Source organism: Lissotriton helveticus, chromosome 12 (assembly GCF_964261635.1).
Source record: "Lissotriton helveticus chromosome 12, aLisHel1.1, whole genome shotgun sequence".
Lineage (NCBI taxonomy): Eukaryota > Metazoa > Chordata > Amphibia > Caudata > Salamandridae > Lissotriton > Lissotriton helveticus.
In genome coordinates, this window is record NC_136073.1 from 371562789 (window position 1) to 371584447 (window position 21659).

General features: G+C 45.5%; 2 protein-coding genes across 5 annotated transcripts in view; one reads left to right on the forward strand and one right to left on the reverse strand.

Moving 5' to 3' along the window:
• The window catches only part of TDRD12 (tudor domain containing 12), a 3388409-nt gene that overhangs the window by 753590 nt on the left and 2613160 nt on the right, over window positions 1–21659 (forward strand). For all 4 annotated transcript variants that reach the window (XM_078668261.1, XM_078668260.1, XM_078668262.1 and 1 more), the window contains one exon: window positions 13277–13362. In XM_078668261.1, coding sequence (XP_078524387.1) covers window positions 13277–13362 — 86 coding nt within the window. The remainder of the gene's footprint in view (window positions 1–13276; window positions 13363–21659) is intronic.
• LOC144797594 (uncharacterized) lies at window positions 3553–6006 on the reverse strand. Its single transcript, XM_078668265.1, has one exon. It carries the CDS (start codon window positions 6004–6006, stop codon window positions 3553–3555), a length of 2454 nt encoding a protein of 817 aa, XP_078524391.1.

Sequence of the window (21659 nt, forward strand, 5' to 3'; positions counted from 1 at the left end):
TGAGCTGGCTGGCAAACACAAAACTTTAAGTCTAATATCGTCAGTAGAAGACCTAGTTAACCTCTGTCCTAGGTCCATACTATTGAAGATATTATTCCAATGCGCAGAGCCTATTGGGATAATAGGAACTACACTACACCATGACGTGGTAAAATAAAAGTAGATACAATTAAATGGTGAGCATATATATTACATCACTCACGTTTCCTAATTGAGATGGGACCCGTCCTCCAGTAACAAACTGTCCTCACTTCTGGCGGCCGCTTTAAACAGGATCACTGACTCCTTCTCCCTCAGCTGCTTTAATAACTGAATAGGGCAGAGTGCAGAACAGCTGACAGCACTTATGCGGCCTAGGCCGGTGCCAGAAGCTGCAGAGGGACGTTGCGAGCGCCATGATTATGATTGGTTTGGGCGCGCGCAAATTCAACCGCCTGCCTCCCACACCAGCACGCAGGATGTGACGTCCCCCACGCGCCAGCACGCAGGATGTGACGTCCCCCACGCGCCGACCGTGTAATACACAGCCTGACTGGGCCTGGTGACGTCAGGCTGACAACGATCTTGCCCTCTAGATCTGCTGAGCTGGAAAGAAGAGCAATCTCACAATAAACAATCTCCGATGGAGTGGCTGGCAGAACAGGTAGGTACATTTATGTAGAATAATTTCTAGGCTCATCGCATACCGGAGCATAATTCAATAGCCCCGGCCCTGTCAAATAAGTGCCGGTGCTAAGCACCTGCACAAATTAAGCACTGCACCTCTCCATGTGGATGAAATCTAGCTGCAAAACCTCAAACTGATACGTAGGAGGTGCAAAATGACCAGCTGGAGTTGGGGTTCCCCTACCAGGATTCTGTTTCAGACACACCATGCAATTCTTGACGACATTCTCTGCACACTTGGGAATTCCTGAATTTTGCCATACTGGAGCCAACAACTTGCAAATCCCTTTCACGCTGATATGAGCCATTCCATGAGCCATTGTAACCACTGCAAGCACATATGCATCGGGTAACAACCATCTCTGATGCTCTGACAATTCAACCCAACAACCATTTGCATCCATTCTACCCGTACTTTCTCTCCACATGTTCAACTCTTTCTCTGTAGCCTCAGCTTGAATAGACTTCACACTCTCTATCGTGTCTTCACACATTCCAACATCACCAACCCATCTTGCAGGGCCTGCAGCATACATTCGGCTCATCACATTCCTTGCAGTTTCTTTCGCGATTTCGTCAGCAAATGCATTTCCACGACCAACATCATCAGTCACCTTCTTGTGAGCACTACATTTCACAATCGCCACTTGCAGAGGCAAGGTCAGTGATTCAAGAAGCTCATTCACCAAATGACCATGCTGAATCTTAGCTCCATGCGAAGTCAGGAACCCACGTTCTTTCCACAATCGTCAAACTGTGAGCCACTCCAAACGCATACTGGCTGTCGGTGTAGATGGTCACTTTCATTCCTTTTGACAACACACATGCTCTTGTAAGTGCAATCAATTCTGCTGCCTGAGCTGAATTATGTGGAATACGTGCAGCGTCAACAATTGTATGCAAAGTCGTGACAGCATATGCTGCAGTCGTATCACCATTCGGGAGCTTGAAGCATGAACCATCCACCCATAATGTACCATCACACTCAGCAAGAGGAGTATCCTGGAGATCTATTCTCCCTTTCGTTTCTTCTTCTGTTCTAAGAAAACAATCATGCTGTTCTGAAGCATCTAATTCCTCTACAATTGGCAACAACGTAGCTGGGTTTAACGTGCTACAACTTTTTATGTGCACATGACTTGCTAACAAGGTTAATTCGTAACCTGACAATCGAGCACTAGTTAAGTGCTGTGTCTTGGTTCTGTTTAACAACGTGTCCACTGCATGTGGAACCATCACAACTAGAGTGTTATTCATCACTAGACCAGCAGACTGTCGAACAGAAACAGCTGCTGCTGCTTTAGCTCTTAAACAACTTGGCAATGCTTTAGCTACCGGATTCAAAGTCGACGAAAAATATGCACATGGACGCTGCTTGTCTCCAAAGAACTGTGTTAACACGGACAATGCACAACCCTCTTTCTCATGGACATACAATGTAAAGGGCTTACTGTAGTTGGGGGTACCTAACACAGGAGCCGAACATAATGCTGTGCGCAATTCAGAAAAACTTTTCTGACATTCTTCAGACCAAGGAACGGGATTGGGGATATCTTTACACGTTAATGCCACCAAAGGTTTGGCTAATAACGAAAAATTTGGTATCCATTGCCTGCAATATGATGTAATGCCCAAGAAAGCACGCACTTCTCTCTGTGTTCTTGGCACACTCAATTTCGCTATTGCCTGAATTCTTTCTGGGGTCAGTTTCCTTCCCTCCTTCGATAAGAGATGACCTTAGTAGGTCACTTCTTGTCGACAATATTGCAATTTGGAAAGTGACACCTTGTGATGCAAATCACACAAATGACGCAACAATGACAACGTGGCTTTCTTACAGATTTCCTCAGTATCTGCAGCAATAAGCAAATCAACGTACTGTACAAGAGTAGCACCTTCAGGTAAAACAATCGTATCAAGCTGTGTTTTTAAAGCTTGACTATATATTGATGGACTTTCACAGTAGCCCTGGGGAGTGCGTTTAAAGCGGAAGCTGCGTCCTCCTAAACTGAAGCCAAAAATATCCCTGCTCTCCTCAGCAATCGGGATGCTGAAGAAGGCATTCTTCAAGTCAATCACCGAAAACCAGGTTGCAGAAGCTGGAATCATAGTCAATAGGGCAGTGATATCAGGGACAACTGGAAATTGTGGCACAACGATCTTATTGACCTCTCTAAGATCAATCACAAATCTGTACACAGGTGGCTGGGAAGGATCAGTACGTTTCAAAACCGGCAGAACAGGGCTATTGCAAACGTTGCCTCTTGTTTCTTCAATCACATCTTTTTCAATCAGATCGTAAACGATCGCTAGCAAAGCTTTTTCACCTTCACTAGAGATTTTGTATTGGGGAATTCGTGGCATTTTAACATTGGCTTTCAATGTTACAACATAGGGTGGTATTTCCAAAAGTCCTACATCATTAGGACCAGTAGCCCAAAGAATATCAGGAAGAAACGACAATTCTGTTGGAAGTTTATCCCTTGACAAATACATTGAGGAAACCACTTTCTTACCCAGTGTGAGTTGTACTCCCGAAGGAGAACAGTACAAAGTCGCATACAATCTTTTTAACAGATCTAATCCCAACAAGTTTTCACCACAACCTGTTGTCAGAATAAGGGGTGCTTCTAATTCACAAGGACCAACAGAAAGAGACAAAGGGTCAGAAATCGGATTTCTAACCGGGGCGCCAGAAAAACCTACTGATACATTCGTTTCGCCAGACAAAGGTGCGCCAGGGAGTTTAGAGTGCATAATAGAACTCTTTGTAGCACCAGTATCCAACAGAAAAGGCTCTGACACACCTGATGTAATCACCTCAACGTATGGTCCACTCTGATCTACTGGAACTGAAACAACTCCCTCTCTTTGTCTATGGCTGTCCTAGCAATCATTACCTTCCCACTGCTCATCTTCTGTATAGTAATCATCAGCATAGTACTGAGCTGTCCTACCAGATGCGTTATTCTGTTGATCGAACCTATTCATAGAATTTTGAGGCGGAAGGTGGCGTGCATTCTGAGGGATGTTTCCACGTCCTCTACCTCTAGGCGCTTGCTGAACACCTCTACCTCTTGTGTTTGAAACACCATTTGCACGCTGTAACAGAATAGGGCAACTATTCTTGAAATGACCCTCTTCCTTACAATATGAACACTGATTGGGGCCTACAGGGACACGTGGTTGAGTATACTCGACTCTTTGCGAGATCCTCTGATACTGTTGAGGCTGTTGATAATTACTCTGATAGTTATTCTGACCACCATTATTCTGGCCACCACCACCACGTGGCGGATATGCTTGCTGTAACAAAACCTTCGTTTTCAGCTCTTTAGTTTTCTTTTCTGCTCTATCTTTCTCGTCTTTGTCTCTATTTTCGTAATATTGTGCAGTAGCCAATATCTGTGCTGAAGAAGAAACTGCCCAAGAACTCTCTGAATCTTTCAACTTTTCACACAACTCTGGAAGCAGATTGTGCACGAATTTATCGACGAACAATCGCTGACCACCTTCTGTGCTCATATCTTGACCACTGTGGTCGACAAATGTTTCTTCAAACCTGGTGAAGAAATCAGACACCGTTTCTTCTTTCTTCTGCTTACACGCAGACAATTTATCCCAGTTTACACGCATCGCAGGCATTATAGTTTTCATATAATCAATGATCTTACCAGGAAGTTCTGCTACTAAAGGCTCAGGTTTAGAACCACCAATTTGTAGGGCATCTGCAGCAGCAATATTAGCCCATGAGTCACCTAACTCCTGATCATGATCTGTATGACAAATCTTTCCCCATAAAGGCTGTGGAACAACGTTCCCAAATAACATATCGATATCAGCTAAGTTCATGATACATGACCCAGCAGTCTGTGACAACTCTTTGTAATACCCTGCAGGATTTTTACGGGGATCAGGCAATGTCTGTTTAAGGGCCAAAACTTCAGCTCGCTTCCAAGGAACATGTACCCACACACGCTGAAAATGAGGCTGAATAGGTGGGTTAGCTTGTAGGTCCCCTTCCCTCCACTGTGGGGGAACTTCTCTCATGGGATATTGTCTCGCCTTCTTTTTAGCAGAAGAATCATACTCAAACAACGACTTAGAAACACCTTCAGTCCTAAGTGATAACAACGTCGCAACTGCTTTCCTAACATCTGAACCCACAATCGCGCCTTTTGAAAACTCAAAACGTACAGGGCTCAACTCGGGCGGATTAGAGTCCAAATCATTTTCCTCTAAATCTTCACACAGAAAAGTACACATTTTCTCAAAAACGTATCTTTGTTTTGATGCTTCCCACTGATGGAAGACATCAATAACAGAATTTAGATCATATATTGTCGGGTCAGTCACCCATCTATATGCCAAATGATTTAACGTTTCTTTCTCCCTAGAATCAGGCTGTTTGCTGCGCAACTGTTTATGCTCGGAGACAGGAGCCGGACTTGCCGCTCCAAAGAAAGGATACAAAATACTAGTAACGGTGCTAGCTACTCTCTGACGAACAGAAGGAGAAGTCGAGGAAAAGACAAGCGGGAAAGCAGAGTTAGACGAGGCAGATGTAGAGGCAGTGTCAGGAGAAGTACTAGGAGTGGTAGTCGATATAGTAGTCAGAGTTGTAGCAGGTAAAGGCAGAGCAGATGTCAAAGCCGGTGGCCCTTGAGTAGGCTGCACCGGAGGAGCAGGAGCCAGCTGAAGAGTAGCTGGTGGGTGCTGTGGAGGAGCAGGAGGCAATGCAACCACGGGTTGCGCAGCTAAAGGTTGCGGAGGTGCCGTAGCATTTTGCTCATAGGGGGGTGGCGAACTTAACAAATGCGCCATTAACGGATCTTTTTCAAGCTCTTTTGCTGCATCTTGCTGAAGAGGCGGCAAAACTGGATAACATTTATCTATTACCATTTTACGTTGCCTGTGCAACTGCTCACTCATCTGTTCTTCTTCATTGTCTTTAAACTGCATAGCAGCTTGCATTATCGAAATTCCCCTTTCTCTCTTATTTTTCTTTGCTAATTTAATTTCCTTCTGTTTGGCCTCCTTACGCCATAGACGGAAAGAGTCAAACATTGCCGGCCGGGCTTTCTTCTTAAAAAGTTTAACTTCGAGATTGTCTAAAATTTCTGTGTCAAAGCTACCATATTGGGGCCATTTTAAAACACCGTCTTTTCTGGTGTATTTGATCCACACTTCGTTATATGTGATGGGGCCTACTCCATGTTTCACATATAATTCATAAGTTGGAGTTCCAATCGGAGGAACCGGACACGAGTCCTCCAATCGGGAATCCCTATTATTACAACCAAGACAAAACAAATTTCCAAATCTGCGAAGACCAGGCATCTTCGCTCTCTAGTCTAGCTCCAAACTTCAAAGGATTATCGATTACGATATTTCTCGTGAATACACGAGTCCTTCGGTTTTGGCACTTGCAAGTTCCAAACAAAGTGATCCCAAAGGGATACCCAAAACTAGGAACCAACTAAGGACTGGGAGACGCTCCACTTATACTTAACTGAGATATGGATGACGTCACCAGAAGACTCGTCTTATCGTTTCGCTCTACCAAACTACAAGGGTCCAAATCAGGGTGATAGCCAGGGCAGCAGTCCTTTGTAGCCGTCGGGAAGCGGGGAACCTCGCAGCAAAGACTTTCGGACCACGTTGACATGCAGGGGTCGATGAAGTGGCGGCCTTCCTGCAGAATTTTCACACGAAGCTCCTCACGAACCTCTGGCTGGACCGGTACCGCTGGTATCGCCCCACGTTGGGCGCCAACTGAGGTACTGGGTTTTTCAGAACCGGTACCGAACCGGTAACCCAGTGGTGTCAGGGAACACACCCAAAGACCTCGAGTACTTTCCTGATTCAGACCACAGAAACTCAGCCTTCTAGGTGAAGTCAAGGATCGATTTTATTGGCTGCAACCAAGGTAACAGGCGTCCTAGAAGTACAACCGCACGGGATGTATATTCTCAGGAGACTGCTCAATCTTACAAAGTCAGGCTTCTCTTTTTATACGAAATATTGTGCTTTAGGCAAACCTTCTTAGATTTACAGTACACTATTCACATAGTTCCACTACAAAGGAAAAAGCAGAGTCAAGATGACAGCCCACATTTCTGTTTGTCCAGCCCACAACAAATTACCCGGCAAGGCCCAACATTCTCATCAGATATCGGTGGACCCCCAATAAAAACGGGCACCTCCCCATCATAAAGCAAGTGAGAGAGAAAAGAGCAGGGACAGGTGTGAGCAAGATTCGGCAGGGTGTGTGTGCGATGAAAAGGGTTTATGGCCTGTTGTGCCTTGATGCTATCTCGTTCGGCCACTGGGAGAGGAACTGACCAAACAGGTTCGGCCTGGGGCAATGGTTCCAACTTGCCCAGGTCACAGGAAAGTCAATTAAGGTGTACGTGTCCTTTGGAATCGAATTTGCCTTAATTCGCTTGCCTATGTGAGGGCAACTCACAAAATGGCTGCCGTACACAAAATGGATGCCAAGGGTTCAGGACGCAAATGCCGATTTCGAGGTGAAATAGTCACTCGAATATGACGAGAATGCTTGTACATAGTGTACTATCCATTCTCGGTCTTTTGATATAAAAATCGTCATGCTATGATGAAGTTTAATTCTCGAGTCCAGAATTACTTCACGAGTCCAGAATTTTTCAGAACTACAACGGGCCTTCCGGAAACCACACAGACCGGCAATATGGAACTGTTCATGGAGAACCTCCTGAAGAAACTCCTCGGAGACACCACGTTCTGGAACATGTTCATTGTTGAGAGGGCACATCGCTTCCTGGGCCCGCGTCCCAAGCCGGGGGCGCCCCCGCGGCCGATCATCGCAAAATTGCTAAACCATCGAGATCGTGACACAGCTTTGAAATTGGCCAGAGACAAGCAACCGCTGCAATATGAGGGTTCGACACTTTCCATATATCCCGACTTCACGGCCAGGGTGCAGGAAGCCAGAAAACAATTTGCACCTCTGAAACGTCAACTACGCGAGCTTGGTGCAGACTACGCGATGCTTTACCCCGCCAAACTACGAGTAAACAGGCAGGGTCGATCCTTGATATTCACGGACCCCAAGGCGCTACAGAGATCCCTGAAAGACTGGCAGAGGGATGCCCACTCACGAAGGAGGGCGAGACCACAGAGAATGATTCCTTGGACAAACAAGACTGATTATAGCTCTGGTCTAATTTCTGATATTGTGCTGTACTATGTGGGGGCGGCCTTGTGTGCGGGAGGGGTTCAGGGTCACTGAGTTAGACTGGTCTTCCATGGACGTGGTGACTGCCTTGATACGATCCTTTGCTCCTGTCTCTTATAGGGCCCGCTACTGGGTTTTTCCGGTCTTTGCCCGGCCCGGGAGTTATGATCTGATCCTATAGCTGTAAATGTTTATTTGGGTCCTGGTGCCACCTGCACGCTTTGAACTGCTTTTGAACTCATGTATCCTTTTCTTTTGGATTGCGACATTTGGTAACTGAGCATGGGGTGGAATTTCCATCCCCCTATTTTTTCTGAAGTACTGGGTTGGAGGGGTGGGGGGGGGCAGCACAGCCGTTATTGCCTTAGAGAGATACTTACACTCCTTTTCTCTGACTACATCTGCCCCCGTGTGTTTACCACTACTTCCATATGTATACCCGGTGGGGTGGGTGGGAGGTCTTGATTTGGTGTGTATGGGTGTTTGTGAATGTTTGGTTGTTGGGAAGAGATAGAGGGGTTGGGGGTTATTTGACGGGGTGGACCAATGACCGCGGCCTGGTTGGGGTTGGGCAAGCGTGAGGGGGGGGTGGGGGGGGCGATATTGGGGGAAAATGTTCAAATGCATAGTTTCTTATTGGTTGTATGGTTTGTTACAGGCAAGATGAGAGCTTCGAAGAGCAGATGCGTGTACATTAGACACCTTGTATTTACACCTGACACAATGACTAGACCTTTTCTACACATTACATGGCAGATGACGGGGCAGTTGGTACTGTAGCGCCAGACACGTTAGGACTCCTGACCTGGAACGTGCGAGGCTTGAACGACCACCGTAAGGTGCGCAGGGTTCTTCAATACTTAGCTAGACATAGAGTGGACATTGCTGTCTTGCAAGAAACACACCTCCCCCTAGATAGTCACATCCTTAGCTATAGAGGGCTCAAGAATAATATTCATGCAGCGGGCTTCACCACGCATTCCAGAGGGGTCCTCACCTGGTTCAATCCGAAATCCTCCTTAACATGGACACCGCTAGTGACGGATAGTGACGGACGCTTTACTATCACGAACTGCTGTGGCAAGGGCGCAGACTTGTATATTGTAAACACCTATGGCCCTAACTTCGATTTCCCTGACTTCTACGCAGGCTTAGCGGCAAAACTACTTCCGTTCGCTGACAAGGTAAATTTTTTTGGGGGGGGACTTTAACTTGACCCGACACCCTGGTCTAGACAGGTCGGATGGCCCAACGCGCTCCCCCCTCGGCCTCCGCAAAGACTCTGTCTACGCAGCTCCTAAATTTAGATCTGGACGATGTTTGGCGTCATAGACACCCGTCGCGGGGGGGGGGGCGGGGTTTACGCACTACTCAGCCCCGCATAATATATCTACGAGAATAGACTACTGGTTTCTGACGACTCGCTTTCTTCAGAACGTAAAGGCATGTGAGGTTTTACCCCGAACCTATTCGGACCACTCGCCAATCCTCCTCACCTGCTCCATGCCTGCCCGGCGACTCCCGAGGTTTGCTTGGCTTTTTCCCCCGTACTCTTTGCTGGACCCTGTCTTCAAAGAGGAGCTACTAACGGCTCTGGAAGTTTTCTTCGAAACGAATGTGGGTTCTGTTGAAGAGTTTCAGTCCGTTTGGGAGGCATTTAAACTATATACCAGGGGGGTCACCATCTCCAAGCATGCTGGTGTACTGAAATCGATCAGGGGCCGACTGGAGCTGTTAGAACGTAAACTTAAAGACCTGGAGGACCTGAGGGCGCAGACTGGGGATGACTCTATTGATCGAGAAGTGGCGAAGGTCTTGCGCGAATACAATGACGAGGCAGACTCCGAAATTAAGCACCTGGGGAAGTACGCTACTGGCCGAAACTACTGTGAAAAAGAACGCCCAGGTTCGGTGCTGGCCCACTTAGGCGCGGTAGGGATCGCTCCTCGATACCGGTGATGCGCGTGGATGACTCGGACGTCCCGCTTCCCAATGATGCTATTGTGGAGCGATTTCGAGAGTATTACGCGAGACTGTACGCCTCGAGGGGCCCTGCCTCTGAGGAGCGTATTATGGACAACTTAACCCATATTGAACTCGCAAGGCTCTCAGACTTACACAAGGACAAGCCGGACAAGGACCCGAGCGACTGCGCCTCGTATCGTCCACTTTCTCTTATGAATGTGGGTACTAAGATCTTTGCCAAACTTCTCTCTCATCGCTTACAACCCATGGTCACATCACTAGTAGCCCCGGAACAATCTGGTTTTGTCCCAACACGTAACCTCACATATAACGTTCGAACTGTCTTCGCTGCATTTCAACACACGCGCCCAGAGGTATCGGCTGTGGCGGTCTTCCTCGACATGGAGAAGGCATTCGACTCAGTGGAGTGGGTGTTCCTCCATCAGGTGTTACAAAGGATGGGTGTGGGTCAACTTTTCTTACAGCTCCTAAAGGTATTGTATTATTCACCGACAGCACGCATCCGCATTGGCCCGCTGGTTTCGGATCCCATTGCGGTCGGTCGCGGTACGAGGCAGGGCTGCCCCCTCTCCCTGGTACTTTATGCGTTAGCTGCTGAACCTCTGGTGTGTGCTCTACGGGAGTATCAGTCACCGAGGTATACGCTTCCCGACCTACCACCTTATTGTTTCCACATACGCGGATGACACACTGCTTTATGTTCGTGACCCCGCTACGCACCTTTCCCAGGTTCTGAGAGAAGTGGTCCTTTTTGGTTCGCTTTCGGGCATCCAGGTCAACTGGACGAAGTCCCTTATGTTCCCTTTGACACCCTCCACTACACAGTTTGAACCCGAGTATCCACTACAGTGGACTACGGATGCAGTCCGGTATCTGGGGATTGGTCTACGGATGCAGTCCGGTATCTGGGGATTGGTCTACACACGGACTCCGAGATCGTTATTAGCGAAAATTATTGGCGCGCCATATCACGACTGGAGGATGACATAGAGAAATGGATTTCCCTACCACTGCCACTACTGGGACGTATTTCCCTGATGAAAATGGTGATTCTTCTGCGCTTTCTCTTCCTTTTCTATAATGTACCGATGACCCTATCATCCCATTTTTTCCGTAGGCTACAATCCCTACTAATTCACCTCACTTGGGCTGGTAAACAGCCCAGAGTGGCCTGGAATGTATTAGTGCGGCCCTATGCAGCGGGAGGTCTAAATGCACCAGATCTGGAACTCTACTACAGAGTCGCACAGGGTGCTCATGCTTATTCCTGGATACATGGCCCACAGGGCGCCCCAAACGTCCGTATTGAGAAGATAGTTGCGGACCCAACTCCCATACCGGCACTACTGACAAGGTTTCGGGACCGCCGCACGGGCATTCTAGATTCCCTAACTTCTGTTATGCATGCCTGGCATCGTTTGATGGATCTACAGGCGTGCACTCTGCTGTACTCCCCAAGGGCGGAAATTGAATGGTGCCACTGGCTAACTCCCTGCCGGGAGAGAGGAGTGATCCTAGCCCTTCACCAACTTGGTTTACGCACCATGGGTGACTTATTTGCGGGCGGCATGGCACGTACTTGGGACGAGGTTAATGCCGATGATCTTCACCCCACTATGATGTCGCGATTTCAATTCCATAGGGTGCGACATGCTCCCTGGGAACTTCTTGGTGAGGACATGGAGGAACCGGTGAAGGTCACTGCATTTGACTATGTGGTAGCTGCGAAATCCCCTGTGAAACTAATCACAAACCTTTATAGAATAGCCCAGACTGAGAGATACTCTGAATACACGAAGCCGAGATTAGCCTGGCAGAGTGACTTAGACACCGAACTTAATGAGGAACTATGGAGCTATTGCTGCGCTAACACTAGAAGGATCTCCTTAAACGGACGGCACAGACTCATACACTTTATATATTTAAACCGAACCTATTATACCCCAGAGAGACTCCACAGGTACCGATTGCGCTATTCTCCTGAATGCGACCGCTGCAGGGCCCGCTGGCTGATTTTCTTCATGTTGCCTGGTCTTGCCCTGTTGTCTTCTTTCTGGCAGGCAATATACGGTGAAATGAACAGAGCATTGTCCCTGGCGCTAACCCCGGACCCACTCCTAGCCCTCCTGGGATACTCCAAACCCTTGCGCCTGGCCCAGAGGAGGTTAGTTGACATGGCACTCCTGGTGGCTAGGTGGTGCGTTGCTAGAACGTGGATGAGAGGCCCTCCCCCTTCCCTTAATTTCTGGAAGAGAGAATTGTTATATTGCTGCACCCAAACTGAATTATATAGTGACTTGATGCCCCCGAGGAATAGGCCCAAAAACCTTTGGTCCCCGATACTGGATGGTTCATTCAGGTCCAACACGCAGGATGGGGAGGAAGCAGAAGAAGGGATTGCACAGACGGAGATGGAGGAGAGGCCACGAGGCGACTGCCATGATAACGTTGACACAAATAACACGACTGACACGATGGACATTACTGCCCCTCTTCAGCTGACATCGCCTCCCTCACGACATGGGGATGCAGGTAGTCAGACGTGATAGCCACCTTACCTCTGACCATAAGTCAGTTAACACTGCACAAGCCTTCGACTTTTCTTGCTGCTGCTCCCGGCAGACTGCTGCCTACATGCCCCTCTACACATGGGATTGATGGTATAAGTCTGTAACTTTGATAGCTGTTGCTACTTTCAGAATTGTCTAATGGTACCATGTGAATCACTGCATAACGATGTTCTGATGTACCTTGCCTATTGTTTTTGTCCTCGAAATTACAATAAACAAATTAATTTTTAAAAAAATGTAAAAATATTATTGCATAGGTAAACAAAACATACTTGCAGTGTTTTCTAGGTTTTCGAGCATAACAGTAACACCCTCTAACCCCCATACCTTTACCCTGCCACTACACCCCGCCACCCCCACAAACTCAAGATTTAGGGAGAACGGTGGAAGGCAAGGGTGGAGAGCTGAAGTTCTGAATTGAGAGCTCACTGCTAATCCACTGTGTTGGGTAGGAAGTTTTCAATGAGCATATATAACAGAAATGTAAAAGTACAGCAAGCCTTATTGAGAAGCCTTATAGTAGCATCCCTGGCAGTATTAGGCTGTGTTGTCTATCACTAAAGGCTACACTCATTCACATAATAGTACCACCATACTAAGAATGGCAAATCGAGCAAGCTTCTAAAAATTCAAAATATAAGAAAGGATGCAGCAAAAAGCATGCCTTTTGCTTCTCCTCGTTGGTATCGAAGCATTAAGTGCAAATGGTTAACAAGCATTTTTAAATAACTTATGACATTGTAGTTTCGTCATATATTTAAAGACCAATATATTGTGATTTATTTTTTGACTATTTCTAATTGTTATATTTTTTTGTCTCTGAATATTTTTTCAGAGTCCAAACACACAGAGGTCAAGTTATGCACAATGGAGGGAAATAAATACAGCGTCTATCTTTATGTAACAATACAGGATGTAACGGTGAGTTTATAAAAATGTGTGTTATATTAACATAGGAGTACTGCTTATATTGTTAAATGGATAGGTCTTCCAATGTAATTAAGCTAACTTTTTTTTTTAAAGACCCACAGTCTTTATTTAGAATAGGAACTCTATTTGCTTCTTTTCAAAATGTTCAGAGGAGAGAGCCAGCCAGAGAATAATGGTTCCTTTATTTTCAGTGAAAACCTTTTTCTAGTTGAACGCCTTTAGTTTGTACTGTTAGTCTTATCTTATAGAGACCTCTAGCTGCAGATTCCTTAACTTTTGAATTTGCTCCAGGCACCAGTCTGCATCTGAAAAATTTTCAGCAGTACCTCTGAGCACCAGGTCCATGATGTCGACTCTGGTCATGATGTCAGTGGAGCGATATAAGTCCACTCCGGCGCACGCACAGTTTCTTCTTTTCAGTGCTGCAACGTGGGGCCGGAGGAGCGTTTCCTCAGGCTTTTTATGTTTTGGCCTACTACAACATATTTTTGCGTCAGGCAACAGTTGCCTATGCCTTCGGGTTTTAAGTCGTGTGAGACCTGTACTTGACTTGTCACCTAATGATCCCCATACCATCTGCATGTGGTGCCCGGGAGAGGACCATGACTCTGAGGAGTCCGCCTGTAAAATATGTCTATATCTCTCTCTCTATATATATATATATATATATAAAACACCCATGAAAAGTTCTGGACAGGGTACACTGCGAGATATGGCTGGATTCTTTCCCTGTGGGAAATGCCGCGCATGTGAAAACAGCCGGAGAATTCTCTCCTATTCTGTCCCGGGCCTGAAACAACCAAAGAAGATTAAGCATTTTATAACATGTACAACACCATATGTGGTGTACTGCCTGTTGTGTCCCTGCGGGCACAAGTATATAGGGAGTACAATAAATGGGGTTAAAATGCGGGTCTTAGAACACCAACGGGCCATTATGAATAAGGACATAACATACCCGGTGGCGAGACATTTCTCCCAATCACACCAGAGCAACCGTGAACTTCTCCAATATTTTGGAATAGATCATGTCCCCCTGAACCCTAGAGGTGGGGATAGACTTACGCGTCTACGCAGATTAGAATCACATCATATAATTGACATGCAGACGAAACAGCCTGGGGGCTTGAACATTGGAGAGGAATTAGGTGTCCATCTGGGTAAATAGCCTTAAGTCTTAGACTCTAGGCCCTCCCCCCCTTCTTTTGGAGCATAGCCAGTGTATACATGCAGAAGGTCTAGGATGAAATGTGAACTTTGGAACCTGCAGTTACATTTGCTGATGATTTGCTCCATGTTGTCTTTCTTACACATGCATCAGACATGTGTCACCTGCAGCGCTAGTCAGATTGTTTCTTTGTGTACTCCGAACATGAATATGAATTATTTCTCAATCTCTTCTTGTGTTTCTTTTCTCCCACTTGCTTAATCTATTAATTAATTCTAATTCTTTTTCTCCCCCCACCGTTTTTATCCCTCTTCCCCCATATTTTTCTAATTTCCTTTGTTCCCCTTTAAATGGCATAAAAAGTTGCAATATGTAATGACTACAAGGGATGAACATGGTTATACTGTATATACTGTATATATTGTACATAGTGCTAATCTGGCTTGTTTAAGATTTTCTGAAGTTTTGGCTTTGCCATAGTCGGTGACATGCCGATACACGGCGAGATTTTTGTGATTTACCACCGACTTGGGTTTGTTTTTGTAGGAAATGCCAATAATGATGATTCACAAACAACCCACGGCACAATGGGACTGTGATCATAAATTGATTTGGTATGTTGGAATTTGTAAATACTTTGTAAATAGGATCTGCTGGATTCCGTGATTTGCCGATCCACGGCAAGATTATTGTATTCACTGCCATTTAAGTGAATGTAGGAATCAGTATAAATCCGGGGTCAAATTTGCATGGTGTTAATAGAACCATGCACGAGAATTACCCACTTATAAATGGCCGCTCCATTTACACAGTACGTAATGGTGTCTGTTTTTTCCCCTCACATGTGACAGGAAGTGAGGTCTGCTTATAATGTGCTGGATAACATTGCATGCATTGACACTAACGAAGGACTTACAGTCCGAAACGCGTTTGTCTGTTTGTTGGAGAAAGCTGGTAATAAAATCAACTGAGAACTATACCCCCGTGAGTGCGTGATCGTTTCCTTGGATTCAGGGACAGTTGGAGCTGGAATATATATATATATATATTTTTTTTTTTTTTCACAAAAGTAAAGACATATATATATATCGTTGTAGGATCTGTTGCTTTTTCGGCGATTTTCACACCACACAGAAAGGACCTCCAAAAGCAGGCAAATTACTGGTGAAGAGTTTTAATAGCTCGCATGGAATAGTATTTTCGGCATATATATATATATATATATATATATATATATATATATATTGTACGGTATATATATATTGTAAGGTATATATAATGAAATTTATAACAATATAAGTGTATATTTTTCTATATGTATTTCTCCTCTATGTATGAATCATTTTTTGTATACGACATAATTATTGTGTATAAAATGTTAACTTATTAGTGCTTGCTATATTGCTTATATTTGCACAGTATGGATTTTGCACAGTCATTGTTTAATCATGTTGGTTGGTTAATTGGGCACTGTCCCGGTATTTTAAACAAACCGACACTGTTTTACTAATGTGAATAATTTTGAACGTTAAAGAGTTAACAGGGGTAGGTCATGGACATTTAGCGCCACCCCTTTGTAATCTGTGTTCTCCATAAGTACCCTCATCTCTTTTGAGCAACGTATGATGTGATCAAGCCTCTGGCTAGAGGCGAAACGCGTCATGCGGACTTGCTGGGTGTTGTTCTATATTTTAATGGAATAAAACACTATTGAGCACAAGAACTTGGGTCTGACTTGTTCGTTTTGAAACCAGTCCATGCAGAGTGACTGTGATGCGACAGCGTCGAGCGAAGTGAATGGAATTCTAATACACCGGTAACGAATTCTATGGTGTAAGTCAGACCCCTCCCCTTTGGATTGGCTCGGTGGCAGGAAGCAACTGGTTCCCTAACCCGGAACTCATTCTTTACACAGCTTCGGCGAGGAGCAAACCGGGAAGAGCCCCTGGACACCGAGAGGATTGCCTACCCTATAACGGGAGTCGAGGATCGTCAGTTGCGGTGAAAACCAGACGGTGTTCAAGACAGCCTAAATTAAGGTAGGACGGAGTCGGAATGTCCAGTGGGGAGTAGTGCAGACCGTTTACGTGCGCAAACAAACTTGGGGATCCAAGGAACAGACGTCGTACCAGTCTTAGTGTGATAATCCAAATTTAATCACCCCAAAAATTGCAGTAATTGTAAGCAATAATGTCCGCGGATACGTTGCGGAGTAGGGAGGAGGCAGCGGAAACCATGTTTGACAAATCCCCGGCTGGGGGTTTAAACATACAAGGACCGTCATCGTCTAGCAACGCCACAAACTTTAATCCCACTTTGAAAGATATGTTTAGGAAAATGGAAAAATTAATGAAAAAAGAGCAATCCAAGTGGTGGGAGAATAAGTCCTTATCTCGGTACTTGGAAGTTGGAAGAGTGCCCAGAGGGCTAAGAATTACACTTGTTCCCAGCTACGAGACACCAGATCCTGTAATGCTCCCTAAATGGGCCGAAACCAATTTAGAGTGCTCTGGGAAATTAATGACACTTTTAGTTGAATATGCAGAAAGTGATCGTTTGAAAATTCAAGCCGAAATAGAGCAATTGGAAACTGAAATAATGGGAATAGGACCAAGTGAGCAAGCGGACAAGTTGAGAACAGAAATGATGCAGAGAGTAAAAAAGGATGAGGAAATAATAAAGAAAAGGAAAACCTACAAATTCGAACGGGACCGCCTTGACTACCGGAATGGCCAGATATTTACATATGCCAAGAAGTATGGGAACGTAAAAGCTGGTGCGAGGAAAATGCGACAGGGGAACACGGGAGACAAAACTGTTTCAATTTCCTCAACGGATGCTAGTCTTACATCAGGCAGTGAGGCGGAAAACGAGGCTGCAGGATCCTCCACGGTGGGATCGGTGAAGCTCTCATTAGCACAAGAAGTAAGTTGCCTCTGTCAAGATCAGCGAGACACTTTAAGACCAAGGATACAAGGGAGAGCACAGGCAAACAGCACCGGAACAACCAAAAACGACACGCAAGGAGGAAGTGCCGGCGGCACAAAACAGACCAACAACAAAAATCAAGCGGCCAAAGGTCGGTGGAACAAATTGAACAAAAAAACGACCACGAATTAAAGGAAAAATCGATTATCAACCTCACCAAAATCACTTTATCACCGGAAGATGAAATGATTCTAGGGTTAGGATTATTTTACTGTCCGCCATCGAATTTCAATTACGTGGACACTAGAATGGACTCGTACCGTTTCGTACGGAAGCTAAAACTAAGTCAATTCTTCCTCCTCCAACCAAAAAGAAAAAACATCTAGGGGCACAGACTAGCCCCTCACTATTGGAAGCAGGAGATCGCCCAGTATTTGATGAAGTTTGGAACTTGCAACAAGGAGAGACATCTATGGACTTACCCTTAGTTACATCAAGGGAAGACCAAGCCTCTAGTTCCACTCATTTCAAACCTGTCAACCTTCCAACCAATTTTAACACACGTCAACATAGATGTGTACCATTATCTAGTGACTAAAGAACTGAAGCAACTATACATAAATACCAACAAAAAACAAGAGGTTGCCAACAAAAAGAATCAATGCTACTACAATCTGATAAAAAAATTGGAATCTGACAAAAATGTGATCGTCCGCCAAGCGGATAAAGGCGGCAATATAGTCCTGTGGCCAAGAGATATGTATGTAGCATAAGCAGAAAGTCAACTTCATGATACTTTGTGCTACAAAAAAAGCAATATGTTCGCTTTAAGAACTTCTTGGCAAGAGCAAAACTCGAAACTCATGGCCTGGAGGAGTGCCAAGCTGCTAACAGATGATGAGTACAGATTTATGAAAAAAGAACATCCGGTAATTCCTTCCTTCTATTTGATACCGAAGGTACATAAGGACACAAAAACGCCACCTGGACGCCCGATTATAACGGCTATAAATAGTTCTACAGAGAACATATCACGTTATATTGACTTTTTTCTTCAGGAGTGGGTGAAGGGTCTAAAATCATATGTACAGGATACCTCTGATTTCATTAGGAAACTGAACAATGTTGTTTGGAGCTCTAATTGTTTATTGTTAACACTAGATTTTACGTCTTTGTATACCTCGATCAAACACTCTGACTGAATGCGTGCAGCAGAATTCTACTTAAACAAGCGACCAATGAATTTTTCAGCACACAATAGGATGCTTCTGTCGATGATCCAAATTTGCCTTGAACAGAACTACTTTTTATTTAACAACCAAATGTACAAACAGGTTAGAGGGGTCGCAATGGGGTCTTGCTTCTCCCAGAGTCTGGCATGTCTTCACATGGGGCTCTGGGAGGAGCGGGTCCTGGGTGGTACATTATTGATAGAAATGCAGGATCATGTACTCTTATATTTAAGGTACATAGACGACCTGTTCCTGATATGGCTAGGGTCTCTAACAGAGGCAGAACATTTTGTGAGTGAGCTGAATAGAAACAACTTACTCTTGCAGTTTACTTCACATATAAATGATAAGTCAGTGGTATTTCTTGATACTGAGGTGTACACTTCTGACACTGGATTAGCTACTAGGATGCATAGAAAACCCACAGCTGGGAACACTGTACTGCATGCTTCCAGCCAGCACCCTTACCACCTGGTCACCAGTAATCCCTTTGGGGAAATGCTGCGAATTAGGCGGATAAGCAGCTCAGATATCGAGTGTCAGAAAGCCCAAGAGGAAAGTAAAATACGTTTTTGTCCCGGGGTTTTTCGGCAAAAATCATCCAACGGGCAATTAATAGATCACTAGCTATCACAAGGAAAGAAGCATTGGCGGTCAAAGATAAATCCAGTGAAACACCAACTAAAGAAACAACAATTAAGCCCAGAATAATAACAACTTTCAGTAAACAACATAAGGAGATCCGGCGTATCTTCTATAAAAATTGGAACTTGATAACAGGGGATCCTGTTATTGGTGAACATGTGGTGAATAAACCAAACATCACATTTAGAAAATCCATATCCATGTCAGACAGATTAGTCAGCAATTTCTTAGAGAAGCCTATTTCTGACACCTGGGGTGCCCTCGGTGGTGGTTTTAAAAAATGTGCTGTATGTAAAGCGTGTAAGAATGGGTGCAATAAAACACAGTATACAGTGCCATTTAACAACAAACCCACACTGATCAAGAAACGTATGTCATGTAGGACTGAATTTGCAGTCTGTGTTGCAGTGCCCATGTGAGTTACGATATGTGGGCAGCACACGCTTGCCGGTGCACAAGCGGGTTCTGCAACACATTAGGGCTATAGTAGGTAAAGACCAATCTTACCCGGTGGCCCGCCATTTTGAGAGCCTTCACAAAAGTGATCCATCAGTTCTACAGTACTATGCAATTGACTGTGTAATGCCACTCAAGAGAGGGGGAGATAGAGATGCAAAGCTCCGGTTGTTGGAAACGAGATATATAATTGAACTGGACAGTAAGGCCCCACGGGGTCTTAATGCGAGTGAAGATTTATATACATGTCTTTAGCTCTCTAATTAATGGAAACACCTGTAGCCACGATTTACGAATGATTTTAGGCCTTGCTCTTTTAGGGAACTTCACCCGTTTTTCTTGGTCTGCTATAATGTTTAAACAATATGGGATTAATTTAGTTTACATCGGAAGTGGCGTGGTAACTTATGAAATTTGAACTAACAAATAACCTCCTTCCACACCCTTGAAAGTTAAGAAATGCCTTTTTAAATTGATGACAATTAGTTAGATATTGCACTTCTAGGCACTTAGATGTGGGGTTTACGATGAGTATTGGTATTTGGAGCTTAGATTAATTATGAGGGATAAGAATGTTTTATACATTCTTTTTGTTTCATTTTAGTAAGAATGGTGCCAATCAAGTATATATCGAATTTTTGGGGAGGAGCTTCGTGCGATTCCAAGATGGACGCGTGAGCTAAGGGCTCCCGAGACCCCTTCCGCCTCCCGCGACTATCCTGTACTTTATCCTGCTTACGACGACGGGTACTTTTCATTGATGCCCTGCTGATGCCAGCGTCCTTTTCAAAATTTGTTTTGGCCGCCGGACACTGGACTTGCTGCGCCCTGAACTTTGAGGCCTACATCGTATGCCAGCCGGGGGCTTGAGTCCCTGAGGTACCCGGGTGGCAATCGAACGACAACGGCTGATACGCCACGCCCACTGCCCCTGGTGTACTTTCGGTTTCGTTTCTGCATCTTGTGTGACCGCCCAATTCCCGATCGGAGTTCCGATTCTGCAACCGCCAGCCTGGTGCTAGCGCTGTGCCTCTATTCACTCGCAGTTCCGCGCCTGCCACAACGAAGATTGTTTTGCCTGGTCTCCGCAATTCCTGTTGGAGCATCTCCCCCGTCATGACGGGCAGAACAGTTGTCGAGAGACGCGGCACTAGAGGTTCGTCCCGAGGGGGGGTCACCCAATCTCAGACCATTGATCGATTTACTCGACCAAGGGGCTCCCCGGGCGGATCGAGTGGTGCCCTGGAGGAAGCTGGAGATGGTACTCCTGATGACGAAGAGCCAACATTGAAAGACGTTATGGGCGCTATTGCGAGTGTCCAATCCAACATGGGCCAGCAATATGAAACCCTGGCTGCAAAGATAGACACGGTGGCGGTTGATGTTACCCTCATCAGAGCGGATCTTGGGAAGACAAACTAGCGTGTCAAATCTCTTGACCTCAAGACCACAAGTTTGACCACGGATGTCTCGGACCTCCAGACCACGGTCCGTAATCTTCGGACTACTTGTGACCTGTTTGCCAATCGGTTGGAAGATTTTGAGGGCCGGGCCAGGCGCAATAACGTCCGCATCGTTGGTGTCCCGGAGAATTCTGCCGACACGCCTGTCGATATCCTAGTGGAGGACCTCGTGTTGAAGCATCTGGTACCGAAAGGCCTAAGTAAATTCTTTGCGGTGGAAAGGGCCCATCGTGTCCCGGGTGGCAAGCCAAAGTCGGGAGCCGCTCCACGGCCTATAATCGCTAGACTTTTCAATTTTCGCGATAGAGACGCTATCCTGCAAGCATCGCGAACGAATGGGCCCACTAAATTTGAGAACGTTTCAATAAGTTTTTATCCGGACTTCACACAGGCAGT

Bases quoted from the DNA above. Each gene is read 5' to 3' on its own strand.
- LOC144797594 (XM_078668265.1), bottom strand. From the start codon at position 6,006: ATGCCTGGTCTTCGCAGATTTGGAAATTTGTTTTGTCTTGGTTGTAAT.